This window comes from Thunnus maccoyii, chromosome 9 (genome assembly GCF_910596095.1).
Source record: "Thunnus maccoyii chromosome 9, fThuMac1.1, whole genome shotgun sequence".
NCBI lineage: Eukaryota > Metazoa > Chordata > Actinopteri > Scombriformes > Scombridae > Thunnus > Thunnus maccoyii.
This window is the reverse complement of record NC_056541.1, coordinates 9,300,453-9,318,031: the sequence shown is the minus strand read 5'-3', so window position 1 is coordinate 9,318,031 and position 17,579 is coordinate 9,300,453. Positions and strand designations below refer to the sequence as shown.

Sequence of the window (17,579 nt, the reverse complement as noted above, 5' to 3'; positions counted from 1 at the left end):
AAAACAGTTGAGCAGTGACTTGCACTGGGTTAGCTCATGTTGCATTACCCAACATGCCATTGGTACAGTCCAGCGGTTGCCTGTTGTGTAACTGTATAACAGAGTGAATGTTATTACATAGTGAAGTTGCCACAGACCTCAAGAGGGTACAGCTGCCTTCTTTCTAGGGAGGAAAAAGACAGTTGACCACATTTAACCGTAGAGAGGTTTCCCTCCCTTTGTTGTAAATGGGAAAATGTTGTTTTCAAACCAGGAGGAATGAGTAACTGAAAATCTGAGGCCTCCGGCAGTAGAAATGACGCAGTGAAAGAGCAAAGGAAACATATTCATGGGAGTCTGTTACTACTATCTGCTCTCTCTGTCACAGGTTTCACAGGAAAAAACTGCAACCACAACATAGATGACTGTCCGGGGCATGAGTGCCATAATGGAGGGACCTGTGTTGATGGAGTCAACACCTACAACTGCCAGTGTAAACCAGAATTTACAGGTTTGTGTTGTGATGACGCCGTAAATCTGTCAACTCATACATACACACTTAAGCCCATAAGACAAATTGTTTTGTGATATAATCCTCTGACCCCTTGGTTCTCCCACAGGTCAGCTCTGCACAGAGGATGTTGACGAGTGCCAACTGATGCCCAACGCCTGCCAAAATGGTGGCACGTGCCACAACACTTACGGCAGCTACCAGTGTGTGTGCGTGAACGGGTGGACCGGGGATGACTGCAGTGACAACATCGACGACTGCGCCAGTGCCGCCTGCCACCATGGATCCACCTGTCATGACCGTGTAGCTTCTTTCTTCTGCGAATGTCCTCATGGCCGCACAGGTATGTTGTTGTTTATTATAATTTATGGGAATTTAGCTATTAAAGCCCCTGGAAACCCAAATCCACAATAGCTTTCTAACTATGGAATTTAGGGTCTTATGTACATAATAGTAAACATCTAAAAAGTATTAGAAATTAGTTTTCAATCCAAATTTGAAATATTGTCATTTTATTGGACATATATTATGAAAATGATGCAATAAATTTTGCGAACCAATCATAAACAACGTGACGTGCTGCAGTTTTGCCGGAGTTTCTGTGTCATTGGTAGTGTTTCTGCATCTCAACCCAGTTATTTTTGCTATTTTCTTCATTACTGTAGCTAATTACCGGCCGTACATTTAAATTTACACTAGTTCTGCTCATGTCACACAGTTGTTTACACACTTTTCAGACCTGCCAGTTACTTTAGCTTAGCAATTAGCAATGGCTTCGCTGTCTCCTTCTCGCTCTCCTGCTCTCTCTTGCTCGGTTTGTCTTACGTTTAGCTATTCCTCTGCCTCCTTTATTGATGATGGTACATTTAATATAGTCTCAGTGAGTTCGAAGCATGGCTCCGCACTGTGGAAACCCAGTCGTTAGTGGCTGTAGTTAGCCAACCCTCAGTAGCCAGTGTCAATCAAAACAAGATCTGCCATGTGTACATAGTCGTAAGAGACGGTTTAAACACCAAAATGAGCTGTTTTCTTTTGAACACGGTTTTCTAATAGTTATGAACATTTATTCTTACTCAGATTTTTGTGGCTGCTTAATGAGACATTCAACTTTGATATCATATATGCATTTTTACTATTTCAAGCCAGATTTCCAGAGGCTTTAATGCTGATTTTTACAAGCTTAAATTGCTTAGACTTTGACTAATTGACATTTTATTGTGGGTTGTGGAATTAAAACTAACTTAAATTAAAGGCTGTAACAAATGTCGGTCTTTTGCTTTTCCTGTGGTTTTGGTGCCTTTAACTGAACCACAGACTGAACGGATTTAATTTGGAAAAAAAAAAAGTTCCAACAGATCAGCTGTCGTCATGAGTCATGAGGCAGTAAAATTACATGAAGACAGAAATGCAAACAACTATAGATTAGAGCTGAAACAATAGATAAATCCATCAGTCTATTTGGAAAAAAATTCAACCATTCTGACACTCGATCAATCACAACCTCTCAAAGCCAAAATGCCGGATATTTCTTGTTTCCAACCTCCCAACTAATAAGATCTGCCACTTTTCCAACATGTTTTTTACAGGTTTCAGGTGACATATAATTTCTACATTTTGATATTTAGTTAACTTCTTGCTGCCACTTGAAGATGTTACTTCCGTTATTTTTGTTTTCTTTACTTGAACCTCCTTTTTCTTCCCCAAATAGACTCAAATCTTTAATGTAAATACGGTGGTGTTTCAGAGCAAACACACGTCGTATGTCTGTCGAACACTATATATTGTACTTCGTCAATTTCCCTTTGATTGTAATTCACTTCACCTCAACTTGTCATTCCATGTTAAATATGTTTCCTGTTAAACAAAAAGCTCAGACTTGTGCTTAGAGCACATTTCTCGTGAGTAAAACAATCAGCACTGACAATTACAAATGGAAAGTAAACAAAACAGTGCTAGTATAGGGGTGACTTTTTCATTTTGTTGGTATATTTCACAGTGTTGCAGATCATAAAATCATCTCAGAGAAGTTTAAACCGGCTGGAGGATCAGACATAAATGATGTGAGGATGTGTAGTTCAGTATAGTGAAGTCTACCTCTCCTCTGTTGTGCACCAGGTCTGCTGTGCCAGCTGGACGACGCCTGCATCAGCAACCCGTGTCAGAAGGGCTCCAACTGTGACACCAACCCCGTCAGTGGAAATCACTTCTGTACCTGCCCTCCGGGCTACGTGGGTACTTCCTGTGATCTGGATATCGACGAGTGCTCTCTGGGTAAAACTCACACCGCCTGACCTGCCAACTCTCTGTCTCTCTGTCATGTTATGATGATCAGCTTCAGACTGAGGACACATTTAAACTTCTCTAATGAATTCCATAAAACATCGATTTTCATTCATTTAATTATACTGCTGACAAGAGCTTTTCAATCAATAAAGTCCATTCGTAACTCTTTTATAGAAGCCAAAATACAAGCTCATTCTTTCCTGCTATTATGGGTACTTTGGTACCCATAATTATACCCATAATCGCAGTAAATAACCCCCTCAAGGGTATTATTGCTGCAATCATACACAGTCTTGGCTTTGGTTTTGGCTTCAGCAAACAACACTAAACCACCCAAATCATCTCATTGTCATGTAATCACATTCAAATATCTTCTTGCTACAGTACGTCTTGTACATACACGATGGCCTGTTAGCGTAAAGTAAAATTAAAGTATTAATGTATTTAAACAGGTCCCAACCCGTGTGAGCACGCAGGGAAGTGTATAAACACCAAAGGTTCGTTCCAGTGTAAGTGCCAGCGTGGTTACGTGGGGGCACGCTGCGAGCTGGACATCAACGAGTGCATGTCAAACCCGTGCATGAACGAGGCCACCTGCCTGGACCAAATAGGAGACTTCCACTGTATCTGCATGCCAGGTAAGACATACGGTTAGTCACAGTTTGACCAGAAAAGGGACTTTATCACACTGCTGTTACCCTGAAATAAAATAGAAATCTCACTGTTAACTAAAAGTTGAGACTCAAATGGCCTCATTACAAGCAAGTCACACACACTTACAAGTTGCTCATTTAGTTTTGGCAACCGGTCGTCTGTTCAGGTTGAATCAGTACAATTTTAGTTCCTGCAGCTTAACAAGGCATCAGAAAGGTATCTGTACTTTTCCCTGTAATTAACTTGACATGAATTAAAATTTGTCTCTCATAAAATGAAAAGAGTAAATACTCCAAAAGCTGATTTAACAGCTGAGAACATGCCTAATTTGTCCATGCCCCTGATCTCCTTCTATTTACATGGTCCTGCTGAAACAATAAGTCAATTAATCAATTGCTCGATCAACAAAAAAAAGAATTATTTTTGATAATTGATTAAATGTTTAAAACTTCACTTATTAACCAAAAATGCCAGACATTCGCTGGTTCGTGCCTCTTAATTGTGCGAATTTGCTGATTTTATGATGAAATGTAAATTAGAAATCTTTAGATTTTGGACTGTTGGTCGAGCAAAATTTGAAGACATTTTATAGACGACCCGATAGATCACTTTATCTGAGCCACTGTTTATAATTTCAAGCCATCACAGCGGTGTATAACAGCAGTGTGAAAATGCTTCTCAGTGCGTGTCTCTGTCTAACCGATACATCTCCCTCCTGGTTCCTCCCTTGCTAATTGGCCAGGCTACGAGGGGGAGTTCTGCGAGATCGATACGGACGAGTGCGCCAACAGCCCCTGCCTGAACAACGGCAAGTGTATCGACAAGATCAACGCCTTCCACTGCCAGTGCCCCACAGGTGAGGCTGCCGTACTGCTGCAGAAGAGGGGGGGGGGGGGGGGGGGGAGGGATGATGCAGGGAGGGGGCGTGGGGCCAGGGGGCACTGAGGTCGATCTCTCTTTTCTACCTCGCTTTTTCCTCCCTCTGAAACACAAACACACTCGCACACACACAAACACCTCTTTTGGACGGGCACTAATCCCAGCCCTGAGGCAGGCTTACGCAGGCCCGGGTAGCCCAGAATGAACGCAGCAATCGAGGAGGAGAGGGAAAAAAATCTATAGGGAAAGGCTTGAGGAAGTTTGAACTTTTTAAACAAGTTTCTTATCCCTTCTACAAAGTCTTGATGAGTGAGCAGAAACTTGTAGATCTAAACAAGACTTTTTGATTGTGACTGAGAACAAGGGAGAGCTAATAATAGCAGGCAGAGCTACGACTATGCTCCATAAAATATTTTCTGTGTTGTGGTGGCGAATGAGGTAGTCGTTTGGTCTATTTTGAGGGCGGCTAGTTGTTTAACGGCAGCCTTTTCTTTCCAGAAATACCATTGCTGTTACACTATTTGGATAAGAGGTATTGATGTTTTATTCAGGGGTGAAGGAATGCAACTATTGAATCACGGAGAGAGAGGAAAAAGAGAAAGGAAGAAGGGAAAGGAAGGCTCTTCAAATCTCCCCAAATGTGTTTTTTTGTTTTGCATTCTTTGAGCGAGATCATTGAGGTGGAAGTGATTTTTTTTTTTTTTTTCTCTTTCTTTATTTTTGGGGAGGCAAATAGCGAAGCTTCGAGTCGGGCGGATCAAAGGCGGCCCGGGTGGAGAGAGGCAGGATTCCTCCTGTTGAGAGAAAAAGAAAGGAAGAAGGAAAGAAAGAAAGACACCCCAACAAGAAAGCTTTAGAATTAATAGAGAGGGGGTACACGAGTGAACACAAGAGCTTAACGTCTAAGAAAACTCTGTGTGTGACAGTGAGAAAGGGTTATGTGAGGAAGCAGCACAAAGTGGCGGTGGTGAGTGTTTTTTTGGGAGGGAGGGAGGATGGAGGGATGGTGGTGGTGGTGGTGGTGGTGGGGGGGGGGGGGAGTTTGAGACGCACAAACCGTTATGTTGAAGCAGGAAGGGAGGGGTAAAGAAGGGGGAGGGGTCTTAACCGCCCTGCTTGAGATGTAAATTTGTCCCTGTTGCGAGCCAGGCCCGAGGCGAGGGTCCCCTCTTTTCATTTCTGTACATGGAATAGCCATGGAAACCCCACTGAGAGCCATTGAAATGTCTGATTCCAGCAGTCTGGGGATAAATCCCTCTTTGGCTGCTGAGGTGCATGTCTGTCTGTGCCTCGGTGCATGCTTGCATTTCTGCTTCACCGTTCGTTTGTGTGCGTATGCATATGTGTGCATCTGGGTGAGAAATGCTTTTTTTTTTTTTTTTTTTTGCCTTTTTTTGATTTCACTCAAGAGCGCTGTAACTGAACTGTGAAGAAACGTACATTTGCATCACATTCTGGCAAATAAACACTCAATTTCTACCGCTTTTCGTTACTTATTTCCCACTGCTGGAAACTGGCGCCGCTTACAGAAGAGACTGGTGTTGTTTTCCCTTCTTGGTCTGCAAACAGCTGATTTTCCATATTTCAGTTGCTTAAGTTTCTTTTTTATGATCTTGTCTGTTTTATTAATTATTGATGCGAGGTTAGTGCTTCAATTCTACTGCTGCACCTTTTATAAGAACTTTTAGGTTGCAAGGTTGTCAAGAATCACTTTGACTGATCGGACCATATGACCACATATTCTCTGGACTGAAATCCATTTATTAATATGTTTGAACTATTTATTAATGATTACCAACATTTATAACGACATTATTACCAAAGAGAAAAGATTAATACCAGCCAATGGAAATTCACAGCACAGCTACCCAAAATTTGTTCTTTGTTCTTCATAATTGATCTATAAAACATCAGTAAATTACGTATTATTTACCATTAATAAGACATTAATTATAACTTATAAACCATTTATAAACAGTTACTTATCCTTTGGAGGTGTTTATTTTTCCTTTTTGGTAATAATGCAGTTATAAATCATTAGTCGGTAATCATTAATAAATGCTTAACAGGTATTAATAAATAGATTTGGGTCCAAATCCTCCTGCAGCTCTTTTCCTGAAAGTAAGTGGTCATTTAGTCCAAACAGCCAAAGGGATTTTTCACAACCTGTCAGCCCAAACGATGTTATCAGTGGCTGGAAACTGATTAATAAATGATTTATTAATCATTAATAAAGCATTATTTACTATATCTTCCTCTTTTTCTGAACCCTTGATAGTTTCCAACCACAGTTTGTATACGTGTGTGTAAATGTGTACGCATGTCTCTGCTGTGTCTACGTTGCAGTCCTCACGTCATGTGTATGCGTGCGGCCAAGTCAGAAAACAGTGAATGGTTTTAACAGAGTCCAGTGGGAGACATCAGCTCACCGCTAGCCACACAAATACTTCCTCACCAGATTAGAAGCAACTTAGTCGGTCTTAAAAAAACACCTGTGTGTTCCTGGCGGGGGGGGGGGGGGGGGGGGGGCACAGGGAGGGGAAGTAGCACTTTATCTCTTCATCAGACAACATCCTACTAGTCCTTGGACTGTACCATCATGTGACAAAAGGGGAAAAAAGGAGAGGCGGAAGAAAGTAAACGTGAGATGAGAATAACTTCGGGAAAAAAATAGAAAGCCTGCTGGTTGATTCTGAAAGACAAGGAGTTTGAATAGTAAAGGGTCAAAGGTCAAGCTGGCTCTTTTTAGAGGCGGGAAGGGAGTGGAGGGGGGGGTTAGAGGAGAAGTAGTGAAAGCAAGACAGGAGAATGCGCATTGTGATGGAAAAGTTTTGGGGGACAAAGGAGGCAACAGCCTCAGTTTGGCGTTGTGTTGAGCAGACAGGCCCTCCTTTGTCTCTCACCCCTTGGTCAGGAGGCCTCGCAACTTTCATTCTTCCCTCATTTCTCCCTCTCACCCCCTCCCGTTTTAAACGAATTGGTTCCCCCACTCTCCCATCTCCTTTTGGAGTCGTGCTGAAAAGAAGTGAAAGGGAAAATAGAGAGCTTGTAGTGTTGCGCAGTTGTTAATTAACATGCAGATTTCTGATTCGTTGAGAGCCCTCATAGTATGGGCCCGGGATTATGATTGGGACTGGTTTGAAATGGTGAGAACACAGTAGCCGTGTCTGTACACACACACTCCTTCACGCACACATGCACACAATAACACCCTCTTGTTGTTTTTTCAGGCTTCACTGGGAACCTTTGCCAGATAGACATTGACGAGTGTGCCAGCACACCATGCAAAAATGGCGCCAAGTGCACAGACGGGCCCAACAAGTACACCTGCGAGTGCACTGAAGGTATACACATTTACAAAAAAAAAAAAGTTTTAACAAAAGCTGAAATTGTAGAGTAGTAGAGTAGGGAGTGGGAACATTAAAGTTGTAGGAAAAAGACAAACATTTAAGCCTGTGAAATATACCAAATGTTAAAAAAAAAACATGACAAAGGTAAAAAAAAGTGAGAAAATCAGCTCAAAAGGATACAACTATTTTTCCAGGATACACCGGAAAGCACTGTGAGACAGACATCAACGAGTGTTACTCTGATCCCTGCCACTACGGCACCTGCATCGACGGCCTGGCCTCCTTCAGCTGCCACTGCAACCCTGGTTACACCGGCAGGCTGTGCGAGACCAACATCAATGAGTGTCTGAGCCAGCCGTGCAGGAACGGCGGCACCTGCCAGGACCGAGAGAACTCTTACATCTGCAGCTGCCCTAAAGGCGCCACAGGTGGAGACCACACAAACACAAACACAGATACAAACTTTTTCTGAACTTTTTAGTCACTGAAAGCAATTTTTCTCACCAGGAATCAACTGTGAAATCAACATCGATGACTGCAAGAGCAATCCCTGTGACTACGGCACCTGCATCGACAAGATCAATGGCTACGAGTGTGCCTGCGAGCCCGGGTACACGGGTAAGCAACTCGCACATGTTATTGCTCACTCTTGAGAGATGAAGCTGTTACATGGCAGGAGATTCAGCTCAACTTCTGAAAGCTAGAAGACTCTTCTCTTTATGAAAGCTCAAATGAAGAAGTAGAAACTTTTACAGCCTCCCAAAGAGGGAGTGGAAAGTTTGGAATTTTAGGAATGAGTTACACATAAGCCTGTATAATACACCAAATTTCATGAAATATGTAGAAGACCAAGCCTTTATTTAATCAGGTAATCTCATTGAGATCAAGATCTACTTTGCAAGAGAGACCTGACTACAGCAAAAGACATCATGAGTGCAGAAATAAGTACATGTACACATACATGAGACAATGAATACAAATGATAATACAACTGAGTGCATCAAAATTTAGCTCTGAATGACAAGACGGCTTTGCCATCTTCTCTCATATCAAACAAAAAAAGCTTTATTGGCATGAATTTTGATGTTACATAATTACCAAAACTGAAATATATGTAAGTGAGTATTAGATTTTAATCAGGAAAACAAAAGGAAACAGAGAAATAATCACAAGACAGCGATTAATTCAAATAATACAATCCTAAAGAACTTATATACACGAACACAAAATGATACAACAAAGTAGGAGGCTTGTGTGCATAATGTGTACATATTTTGCTGCCTTCTACTAAGATCTAGAGAGTTTTTCCTCATTAGCGTGGTGGAGGTCACATCTCTCTCCGACCTGCCGTATAAAATCATTACAGATCTGTAATCTGCCGGAAGCCATGATGTGGCTGTAGAGCTGATTTAAGACAGGTTGGCTCATCTCTCAGGTGACCGGGTCACAAAACGAGTGTTTAAAGGTGCAGGATTGGAGGATTGAAGGTAAGGACGGAAAAGGAGGAGGAGGGTGACAGATGGCGGGCGAGTGAGCACGCTCCTCTGAGGCTCGACCGGTGTCACTTTCCAGCTCCACCCTGTCCCCAACCTGCTGCTGTTAGGACACGCAAGATGCCCTCCCACACAAAGAGAGGACACACACACACACTCTGGCACACACAGTCACCGGGGATTTGAGCAGGAGAAAAGATTCCCTGAAAGATTCCTGAAAGTTGAGCTTTTAAAAGCTTGGAAGCCGGTTCGTGCTTTAAAGCTAAATGGGCTGCCTTTATGTTATGCGTGGCACCGGCCTGAATGGCGTCAATGCTTCAAGTGGCCGACAAAGAGGGACTTAAAACCCCTCATGTTTCTGAAAATCGATACATTCACTGCACTGAGATATAGACTTCATTGTGCGGTGGCTTTGTCTGCTGCTGTGTGGGTTGGCGTTGGTGTATCTTAAAATAATACTTCAAACAGAGTACAGGATTATCAGGTTGAAAGGCGTCGCAAACACGTAGCAGTAATTTTAAAACCCATCACTTTAACGTCTATACACAAATAAAAAAACATTTATGTGATGGGATTACAAAGTTTAAGACTCTTCAGGAAGTAAACAAGGCATCCACTGCTTTCTTTTAGGTACCATGTGTAACATCAACATCGACGAGTGCGCCATCAACCCCTGCCACAATGGCGGCACCTGTATCGACGGCATCAACAGCTTCACCTGCGTGTGTCCGGAAGGTTACCACGATGCCACCTGCTTCTCTCAGGTCAACGAGTGCCTCAGCAATCCCTGTATCCATGGTCACTGTGAGGACAAGATCAACGGGTGAGGCAGCCGATAAACTGGTCTAAGACAGTAGATTTTATGGTATCTGAATAGCGCTAGATTACCGAAATACTGGTATAGTAATAAAAGAAAGATCAACTTTAAAATGTACTTTCAATCCAATATAAACCAACACATTTCATTTATGAGACAGATGTGTTGTTTGTGTATTATTTTTGAGGGTGTGTTGACATAAAAGAAGAGGTTTTAAGGCATCAACAAGATAAAAGAAGCGTTTGTTAGACTGAGATTCATCACTGAGATTTTTTTTCTATTGTTTTTCATGTGTTTGATTCTTTCTTTATTATTACGGGACTTAAACCATAAATTTGACCCCCTAAACATGCTCAAAAACTCACCAAATTTGGCACGCACATCTCTGGTGAAAAATTTGATAAAATGTAAAAATTAACCCCCTAAAGTGCCAAAATGTGCTCTCTAGTGCCACCTATGTAACAAAAATGGCCGCCACAGCCCGTATGAATGTTGTAGAGAGATCAAACCAAAACTCAATTATTCATTTCATCAAAGCATCGGAGGCAATGTAGACACGCTGTCTGCAAGCTCCTTCAGGTGATCCTACAATTTCATTTAAAAAGTAGACAAATCTATCAGATCCATCTCACATTTCAACAGAATCAAAATTCATATGATCAGGTTAAAGCCTAAGTGGAACAGATTTGAAGAAACATGCCTTTAACACCTGATCTGTTCACCAAAGCTTTGGACTCCCTAAAAACTGACATCTGCAAAAATAGAATTAGCGGTCAGTGGACTTCATTCAGACATTTCCGCTATCAGGGAAGACCTATCTACCTCTGTTGCGGCACTAGATACAGCTTTAAATAATCATGAAAGTTTCTTTCTTTCGTCAATACCAAACTTTGAATCCCATCGTTTAATTATCGGTTGAGATTTTAATTGCTGTTTAAATCAAATGCTGGACAGATCATCATTCAAACATATTAATGTCTCCGGGTCTTCACGTATAATTAATAGTTTTCTTCAAGATTATGGCATCTCAGATATTTGGTGTCGCCAACTTGCATGGTTTTGATGACACAGGTGTGAGCAAGACATACATGTCTCACCCAGCAGAAAATTCTCATCCTGTCAATCAATCTTTCAAAATAAAAGCACACCACACTTGTAATAAATATCCCTCATTTTTATTACAAGTGAAATGATCTGATCATGACGGGCGAGAGTACGAGGTCCCGACCAACGCTGCTCACAGCTTTAATTATAAATGTTTTCTCCTCTTCAGCTATAAATGCCTGTGTGACTCTGGCTGGAGCGGTAAAAACTGCGACATCAACAACAATGAGTGTGAATCCAACCCATGTATGAATGGAGGCACCTGCAAGGACATGACCAGCGGATATGTTTGCACCTGTCGCATGGGCTTCACCGGTCAGTATTTATGTGTGTGTGTGTGAATGTTTTGGATTACAGAGTTTGTTTTCCAACCCTCACTTCTCTCCATATATCCACTTGACCATCGACCTTCTACTTAACCTGAATTGTGTGTAATATGTTGTCCTCTCTAATGACAGGGCCAAACTGTCAGACCAACATCAATGAATGTGCCTCCAACCCCTGCCTCAACCAGGGGACGTGCATTGACGACGTTGCAGGCTACAAGTGCATCTGTATCCTGCCTTACACTGGTATGAAAATATTATTGAAAATATTTGATACACCCATGTTAGCCTGGTGTTCTGGCATTTCCTTACTGGGGGATAGTTTCCACAGCCTGTGTGCTTTAAGTTATTGGCCAAAGAGGAAAAATGTGCTGCGGATGAAATAGCAGTCGAGTAAAGTTCAGCAGCAAGACTTCCTCAGACCTGAAAGACACCGAACCTCTGACTCACTCTGGTCCTCTGCGATACAAAAGCATCCCTGATAAGGCAGCTGGAAAATATTTTCATGTCATCTCACTTATTATTTGACAAAACAGATAATGATGGAAAGTCTAAGGGCACATTTTCTTGTATTTGTTGAGTCGTCTTTTTGGAAAAATCCACAGGACTTTGAATAATAAAAGGCTTTTGCTTGTGCCGGGGTGGGAACGGGGTGCTTGACACATTTCCTGTTTGCCTGCTTCCTGTCTCACAGAACAGCAAATGTCTTCACAATGGCCGGAAACTGGAGCTGGCTTCCTGTACGAGCTGTGTGTTGTGGAAACAGATAGGGAAATGTCTCCGCAGGCCTCTAATAGTGACAGACCTGGCTAAAATCTTCTGATAGCACTGATTGAAAGATGATTCTGTGTCCATTTGGGTTGGGTTATCTCCAAGTTCATGACTTCAGTGTGATAGCACACAATGAAGGTTAAAGTTAAGCATCATTTGTAATTCATTTTAATTAAAGTAGTGCTATAATAAGAGGGCTTTTGTGTTTGTGTGTTACAGGAGAGAACTGTGAAACCTTGATGGCACCCTGCAGCTCCAAACCCTGCAAACATGGAGGGGTGTGTAAGGAGTCAGAGGACTATCAGAGCTTCTCCTGCGGCTGTCCGGAAGGATGGCAAGGTAAACATCAATGTCAGCATACCTGTGTGTCTTCTAGAGATCATTTATTGCTGATGGACACAAGATGTCTCCTATTTCTCAGTATACAGTATGTGCACTGGAGGCTTCAAGTTTCCACATCACACATGTGTAAATCGCATACTGGACCACAGTTGGCTCCAATCTAGTTGTGATGGCACAAATCACGATCATACGTCCACATGTTAAACGCAGATTTAAGATGAACACACGGAAACTTTCCCCCTTCAGCAGGTGAATGTCAAAAACAGCCTTTTAGTATCAAAGTTGGCGCAGTGACGCTCAAACATACAACCGAAGGAACAAGAAGAAAAACGTATTTAATTTCCTTCTTGTGATCAATGAAGATTTATCTTACTTCCTGTATATACCTGCTACAATTTAAAGAAAGGATGGATGTTACTTTATTGTTTTTTCTCCTCTCTAAGGCCAAACGTGTGAGGTGGACATCAAAGAGTGTGTGAAGAATCCCTGTCGCAACGGAGCAACCTGCCAGAACACCATGGGCAGTTACCGCTGTGGCTGCAAACCAGGCTTCACCGGACGCAACTGTGAAACCAACGTCGATGACTGCAAGCCCAGTAAGACCTCTCATTTCTCTCTCTGTACTTCTTTCTGCTCTTATTCATCAAAATAAGGTGACAAATACCGAGCCAAAGACCTTGAAACACAAGCTACGAAATAGTTACTCACCATTACGCATCTTCCCGCAGACCCCTGCAGCAACGGAGGCCTCTGTAAAGACGAGGTGAACGGCTTCCTGTGCACCTGCCTGCCAGGCTTTCGGGGTACAAAGTGCGAAGAGGACATCAACGAGTGTGAAAGCAACCCGTGTAAGAACGGGGCCAACTGCACCGACTGCGTCAACAGCTACACCTGTACCTGCCCGCCCGGCTTCAGTGGAATCCACTGTGAAAATAACACACCTGACTGCACCGAGAGGTACGAGGCTCACAGAAACATGGTGTCATATTAGTGTCACAAAAAAATCAGAGTGTCATACTTAAATCCCGTTTCAAGAGATAAGACACTGGTGAGTGTATTTACAAGTTAGTGAGGACATTCATTCAGATCAACAGGTTCACTTTCTCTCACATGTTAATGTAAACCACATTTTCTTGTCCACTACTGCCCCCTCTGGTAAAATATTGATTTACAACAGCTGACTCATATTGCTTTTGACCCATAAGCAGTAAGTCAAATACAGTAGCCCAGGAGAACTCAAACACAAGGTCCACTTAATGAATTTACACTGCATAAAAGGTCCATTAAGGCTGCTTACATAATGATAGTTAAGTACAAAAACACCAGAAGTCTTCACATGAACAGCATTTCTGTATCAATGTTAGAAGTGACACCTCTGTTGTGTGACAAAGTCCTTAAACTTGAGCATAAAAAGGTGCAATGACCCGGTGGAGACACTGATATAAGTGTTCATGTTTGATTTTGTAATTATTCTGCCGGAGTTCAGTTTTGTGATTCTTACCTCTGTGTTTTTGGGATAGTTTTGTTCAAAACAAGCATGTTTGGTGTTGTAGTGGCGTTTTTTATGTTCCCACTCTTCAAGCACAATGGTCCAGTACTTCCCTCTGGTGAACTGAATGCGTACTGAACTCCGTCCAGTCATCCGTTCAGTCATCCCTAAATGCATGTTTGTTCATAGTCAGTCTTCTGTTTTTTGTATCAGCTAGTTTTGAGAAAGCAACCAGAGCTCTTACGTTCCACGACAACCTATAACTGAGGCGACTACTTAGCAGCTGAATCACGACAGCTCAGGTGACGTCATAGTGATGTGTCACTCAAAAGCAGTCTGGGTCAGGTTGTGATTAAATTTGTGCTTTTTCAGATTAAATCCAAGTCCACCTATTGAGTATGTATACCATACCCTGTTCCCTAAATGACCTTGTAACTGTACAGTTTGTAAAAACGCCAGGACTTGTTTCTGTCTAACTCTAATGTAGAGTTACTATCTCAGTCCCCATGTGGCAAAATGTGAAACACTGTGAATCTGAATGAAGGAACTGCTAAATAAGAGTATTTGTTCTTAGATAACTTTCTGTGGATAAATCAGATGTGAATTTGCCAGCAGATCAAGTAACGAGAGGTTTATTGATTCTCTCTTCTCCTTTCTTCTTTCTAATAAGCCGCAGAATATTTTCCAGCCTGTTTTGATATATTTCATTCACATTTTTCTCTTTTTTTTTTAATCTGCAGTTCCTGCTTCAATGGTGGCACATGCGTGGACGGCATCAACACTTTCACATGCTTATGCCCGCCAGGCTTCACCGGGAGCTACTGCCAGCATGATATCAATGAGTGTGACTCCAAACCCTGCCTAAACGGCGGCAAATGCCAGGACAGCTACGGCACCTACAAGTGTACCTGCCCGCATGGGTACAATGGACTCAACTGTCAGGTAGGAGAACAGAGAGGGGCTTCAAGTTGAGCTAGCCTGTTGGACATCACTTGCGGGAACTGATTTAGTGATTTGTAAGTCAAAAGATGTAGCGAGGTTAAAACTGGGTCCAATCTGGCTGAAAAGTGAAAGTTGATTAGATGTCGAGGATACATATAGACGTTATTTCAACAGCATTTCAATTGTTTTATTCCATTGTGTAAGGCTAGGACCATCTTTACATTAGAATATTGTCATTTAAATATGATTATATGTAACCGGTACGTCTAAAAATCTCTCACTTTTAAGCCACGTTTAGTTCTGTTGTATGCTGATCAGTCGAGTTTTTTGACCTGCAAATCATCAAATCAGTGCTCACTGGGATATAAAAGAACTTAACCCTCTGATTTCCATTTGTACAAAACACCATACAATCAGTGCATATTAGATCTAATATGTGCGTTCACCCCTCAGAACTTGGTGCGTTGGTGTGACTCGTCACCCTGTAAGAACGGGGGAACTTGCTGGCAGAGGGGCACCACTTACAGCTGTGAATGTGAGACTGGCTGGACGGGCCTTTATTGTGACGTACCAAGTGTCTCCTGTGAGGTGGCGGCCAAACAGAGAGGTAATATAGTCGGTACTGTGCTTGTGTGGTCAATCTGCTTTAAAAATATGTTCACTAGTGTCATTTTACCTGTCAATATAACAACAAGAGTGTTTGTAAAAATGTGTGCTCATCCTGGTTCATAAACAACTCTTAACGCCGTCTCTCTCTTCCTCTCGGTAGGGGTCGAAGTCGCCCAACTGTGCCGTAATTCGGGCCAGTGTCTGGACGCTGGAAATGTTCACTACTGCCACTGCCAGGTTGGATATACTGGAAGTTACTGCGAGGAGCAGGTGGATGAATGCACCCCGAACCCCTGCCAAAACGGAGCCACCTGTACTGACTTTCTAGGTGGATACAGCTGCAAGGTAAGAAACCTATACACCACATTTAGAAATCATATACTTCTGCTTTTTTTATTGTGTATCAAGTCTGTGTAGTGTCTTAACATGTCCAAACTTAAGACATTTGAAAGGTTTAAATACAGTTAAATATCATTTTAACTTTTAGAGGTCTTAATAAACATTATTTTGTGTTGTGAAATTTAGTCCCATGTAGAGACTTTCTTTCAAATTGGATCTTACAGGCCACTTTACTTGGCATTTCAAAGGTCATATATCATTATCTAACTCTAGCTCATCATGTATTTGTTCAGATTGCTGGGTGTACAGCAGGAATCCTTTAGACTAGGCAGCCTTAATAAAGAGGCCGGTTTATAAATAGAAGGCAAACAGCTTGGTTATGTTAATCTCCACTGGAATAAAGGATCTGCTGGCCTTGGCAGGATGGAGGCCAGAAAAACAGCCAGGTAAACAAAAAAACATCTTTGTTTCACGTCAGACATTGATTAAACTCTCCCCTCTCTTTTTTGCTCCTTCTTCTTCTTCTTCTTCTTCTCTTCCTCCTCCTCCTTCTTGGCTTCCTCTTGCTCGTGTTTTCTCCCTCCCAGTGCCTACCAGGCTACGTGGGGACCAACTGCTCTGATGAGATCAATGAATGTTTCTCCCAGCCGTGCCAGAACGGGGGCACCTGCATTGACCTGATCAATACCTACAAATGCTCCTGTCCCCGAGGAACCCAAGGTCAGCAGACCCCACGCACACTCCTCCACACCACTCTCCCTCTCTCCATCCTCTCCTCCTTGTCTCCACGCTTCATTAATTAGGGCTTAACAGCACCCAGGGCATGTCTGAAAACTCCTCCTCCCGTCTTGCCTCCATCCCTTCCTCTACTTGTCAAATACACCATCGATTTTTCTCTCGGACATGAAGGTAGGGTGTTGTAGGTCAGCCAAAAGTGACAGTCGAGCTGGTTGTACCCCGAAAAAGCTGACATGTGACTGGTTATTTTGATGAAGAAATTGAAAAATGTCAGAGGCTTAGGTTTAAATAGAGAAAGTCTGAGGGAAAATTGATCTTTATAATTAAATGGTTCTCTTTTTTTTGATTTTTAAAAATTTTTTTAAGGCTTATTATTTTCATTTTTACAAAATATTCAGATTTTTTTTACTACACAGTGTTTGCACTGTAAATCTTTTTCTTTTTTTTTTAATTCACTTGGATTTTTGTGTCGGATATTTAATCATTTTTAGAAAAATTAAAACCAAATATAATAAAACCATTTTACACTGACAGTCAGTGATCATACAGGGAGAATTCAGTTCAGGAGGTAGAGATATTAATTTCTCTATTGACTTTACCCTTAATAGACCATTAAGTCTATTTTTAGTTCAGTCAGTATCTTGTACAATATTGTTGTTTTTTTCTAATTCTGATTTGTATTCCTTATATCTTTGGTGCGTGACAGTGCAGTGTTGCTTACAGTACATGTAGCATCAGTGGCATAAAAAAAAAACAGAAACAAGAATACAAAATAAATGAAATCAGTAGTGCGAGGGACATGCTAATAAAAACATAACTAGGAAGAATAAACACGCAATAGATTGTAATATTAATTACTATTCATACTACAGGTTTATCAATCGGTGTTATATATGTACAAAAAAGATCCCAGACTGGTGCCTTACTCTTGTTTCCATTATTCATCCATAAAC

At 41.8% G+C, this 17,579-nt stretch overlaps 1 protein-coding gene across 2 annotated transcripts in view; it reads left to right on the top strand.

Moving 5' to 3' along the window:
- The window catches only part of LOC121903818 (neurogenic locus notch homolog protein 1-like), a 49,965-nt gene that overhangs the window by 19,632 nt on the left and 12,754 nt on the right, over positions 1-17,579 (top strand). For both annotated transcript variants that reach the window (XM_042421211.1, XM_042421210.1), the window contains exons 5-22: positions 368-490; positions 600-833; positions 2,606-2,761; positions 3,226-3,411; positions 4,170-4,283; positions 7,537-7,650; positions 7,851-8,084; positions 8,164-8,274; positions 9,780-9,972; positions 11,240-11,385; positions 11,529-11,642; positions 12,387-12,506; positions 12,953-13,105; positions 13,238-13,466; positions 14,739-14,940; positions 15,394-15,547; positions 15,710-15,894; positions 16,476-16,608. In XM_042421211.1, coding sequence (XP_042277145.1) covers positions 368-490; positions 600-833; positions 2,606-2,761; positions 3,226-3,411; positions 4,170-4,283; positions 7,537-7,650; positions 7,851-8,084; positions 8,164-8,274; positions 9,780-9,972; positions 11,240-11,385; positions 11,529-11,642; positions 12,387-12,506; positions 12,953-13,105; positions 13,238-13,466; positions 14,739-14,940; positions 15,394-15,547; positions 15,710-15,894; positions 16,476-16,608 — 2,901 coding nt within the window. The remainder of the gene's footprint in view (positions 1-367; positions 491-599; positions 834-2,605; positions 2,762-3,225; positions 3,412-4,169; positions 4,284-7,536; positions 7,651-7,850; positions 8,085-8,163; positions 8,275-9,779; positions 9,973-11,239; positions 11,386-11,528; positions 11,643-12,386; positions 12,507-12,952; positions 13,106-13,237; positions 13,467-14,738; positions 14,941-15,393; positions 15,548-15,709; positions 15,895-16,475; positions 16,609-17,579) is intronic.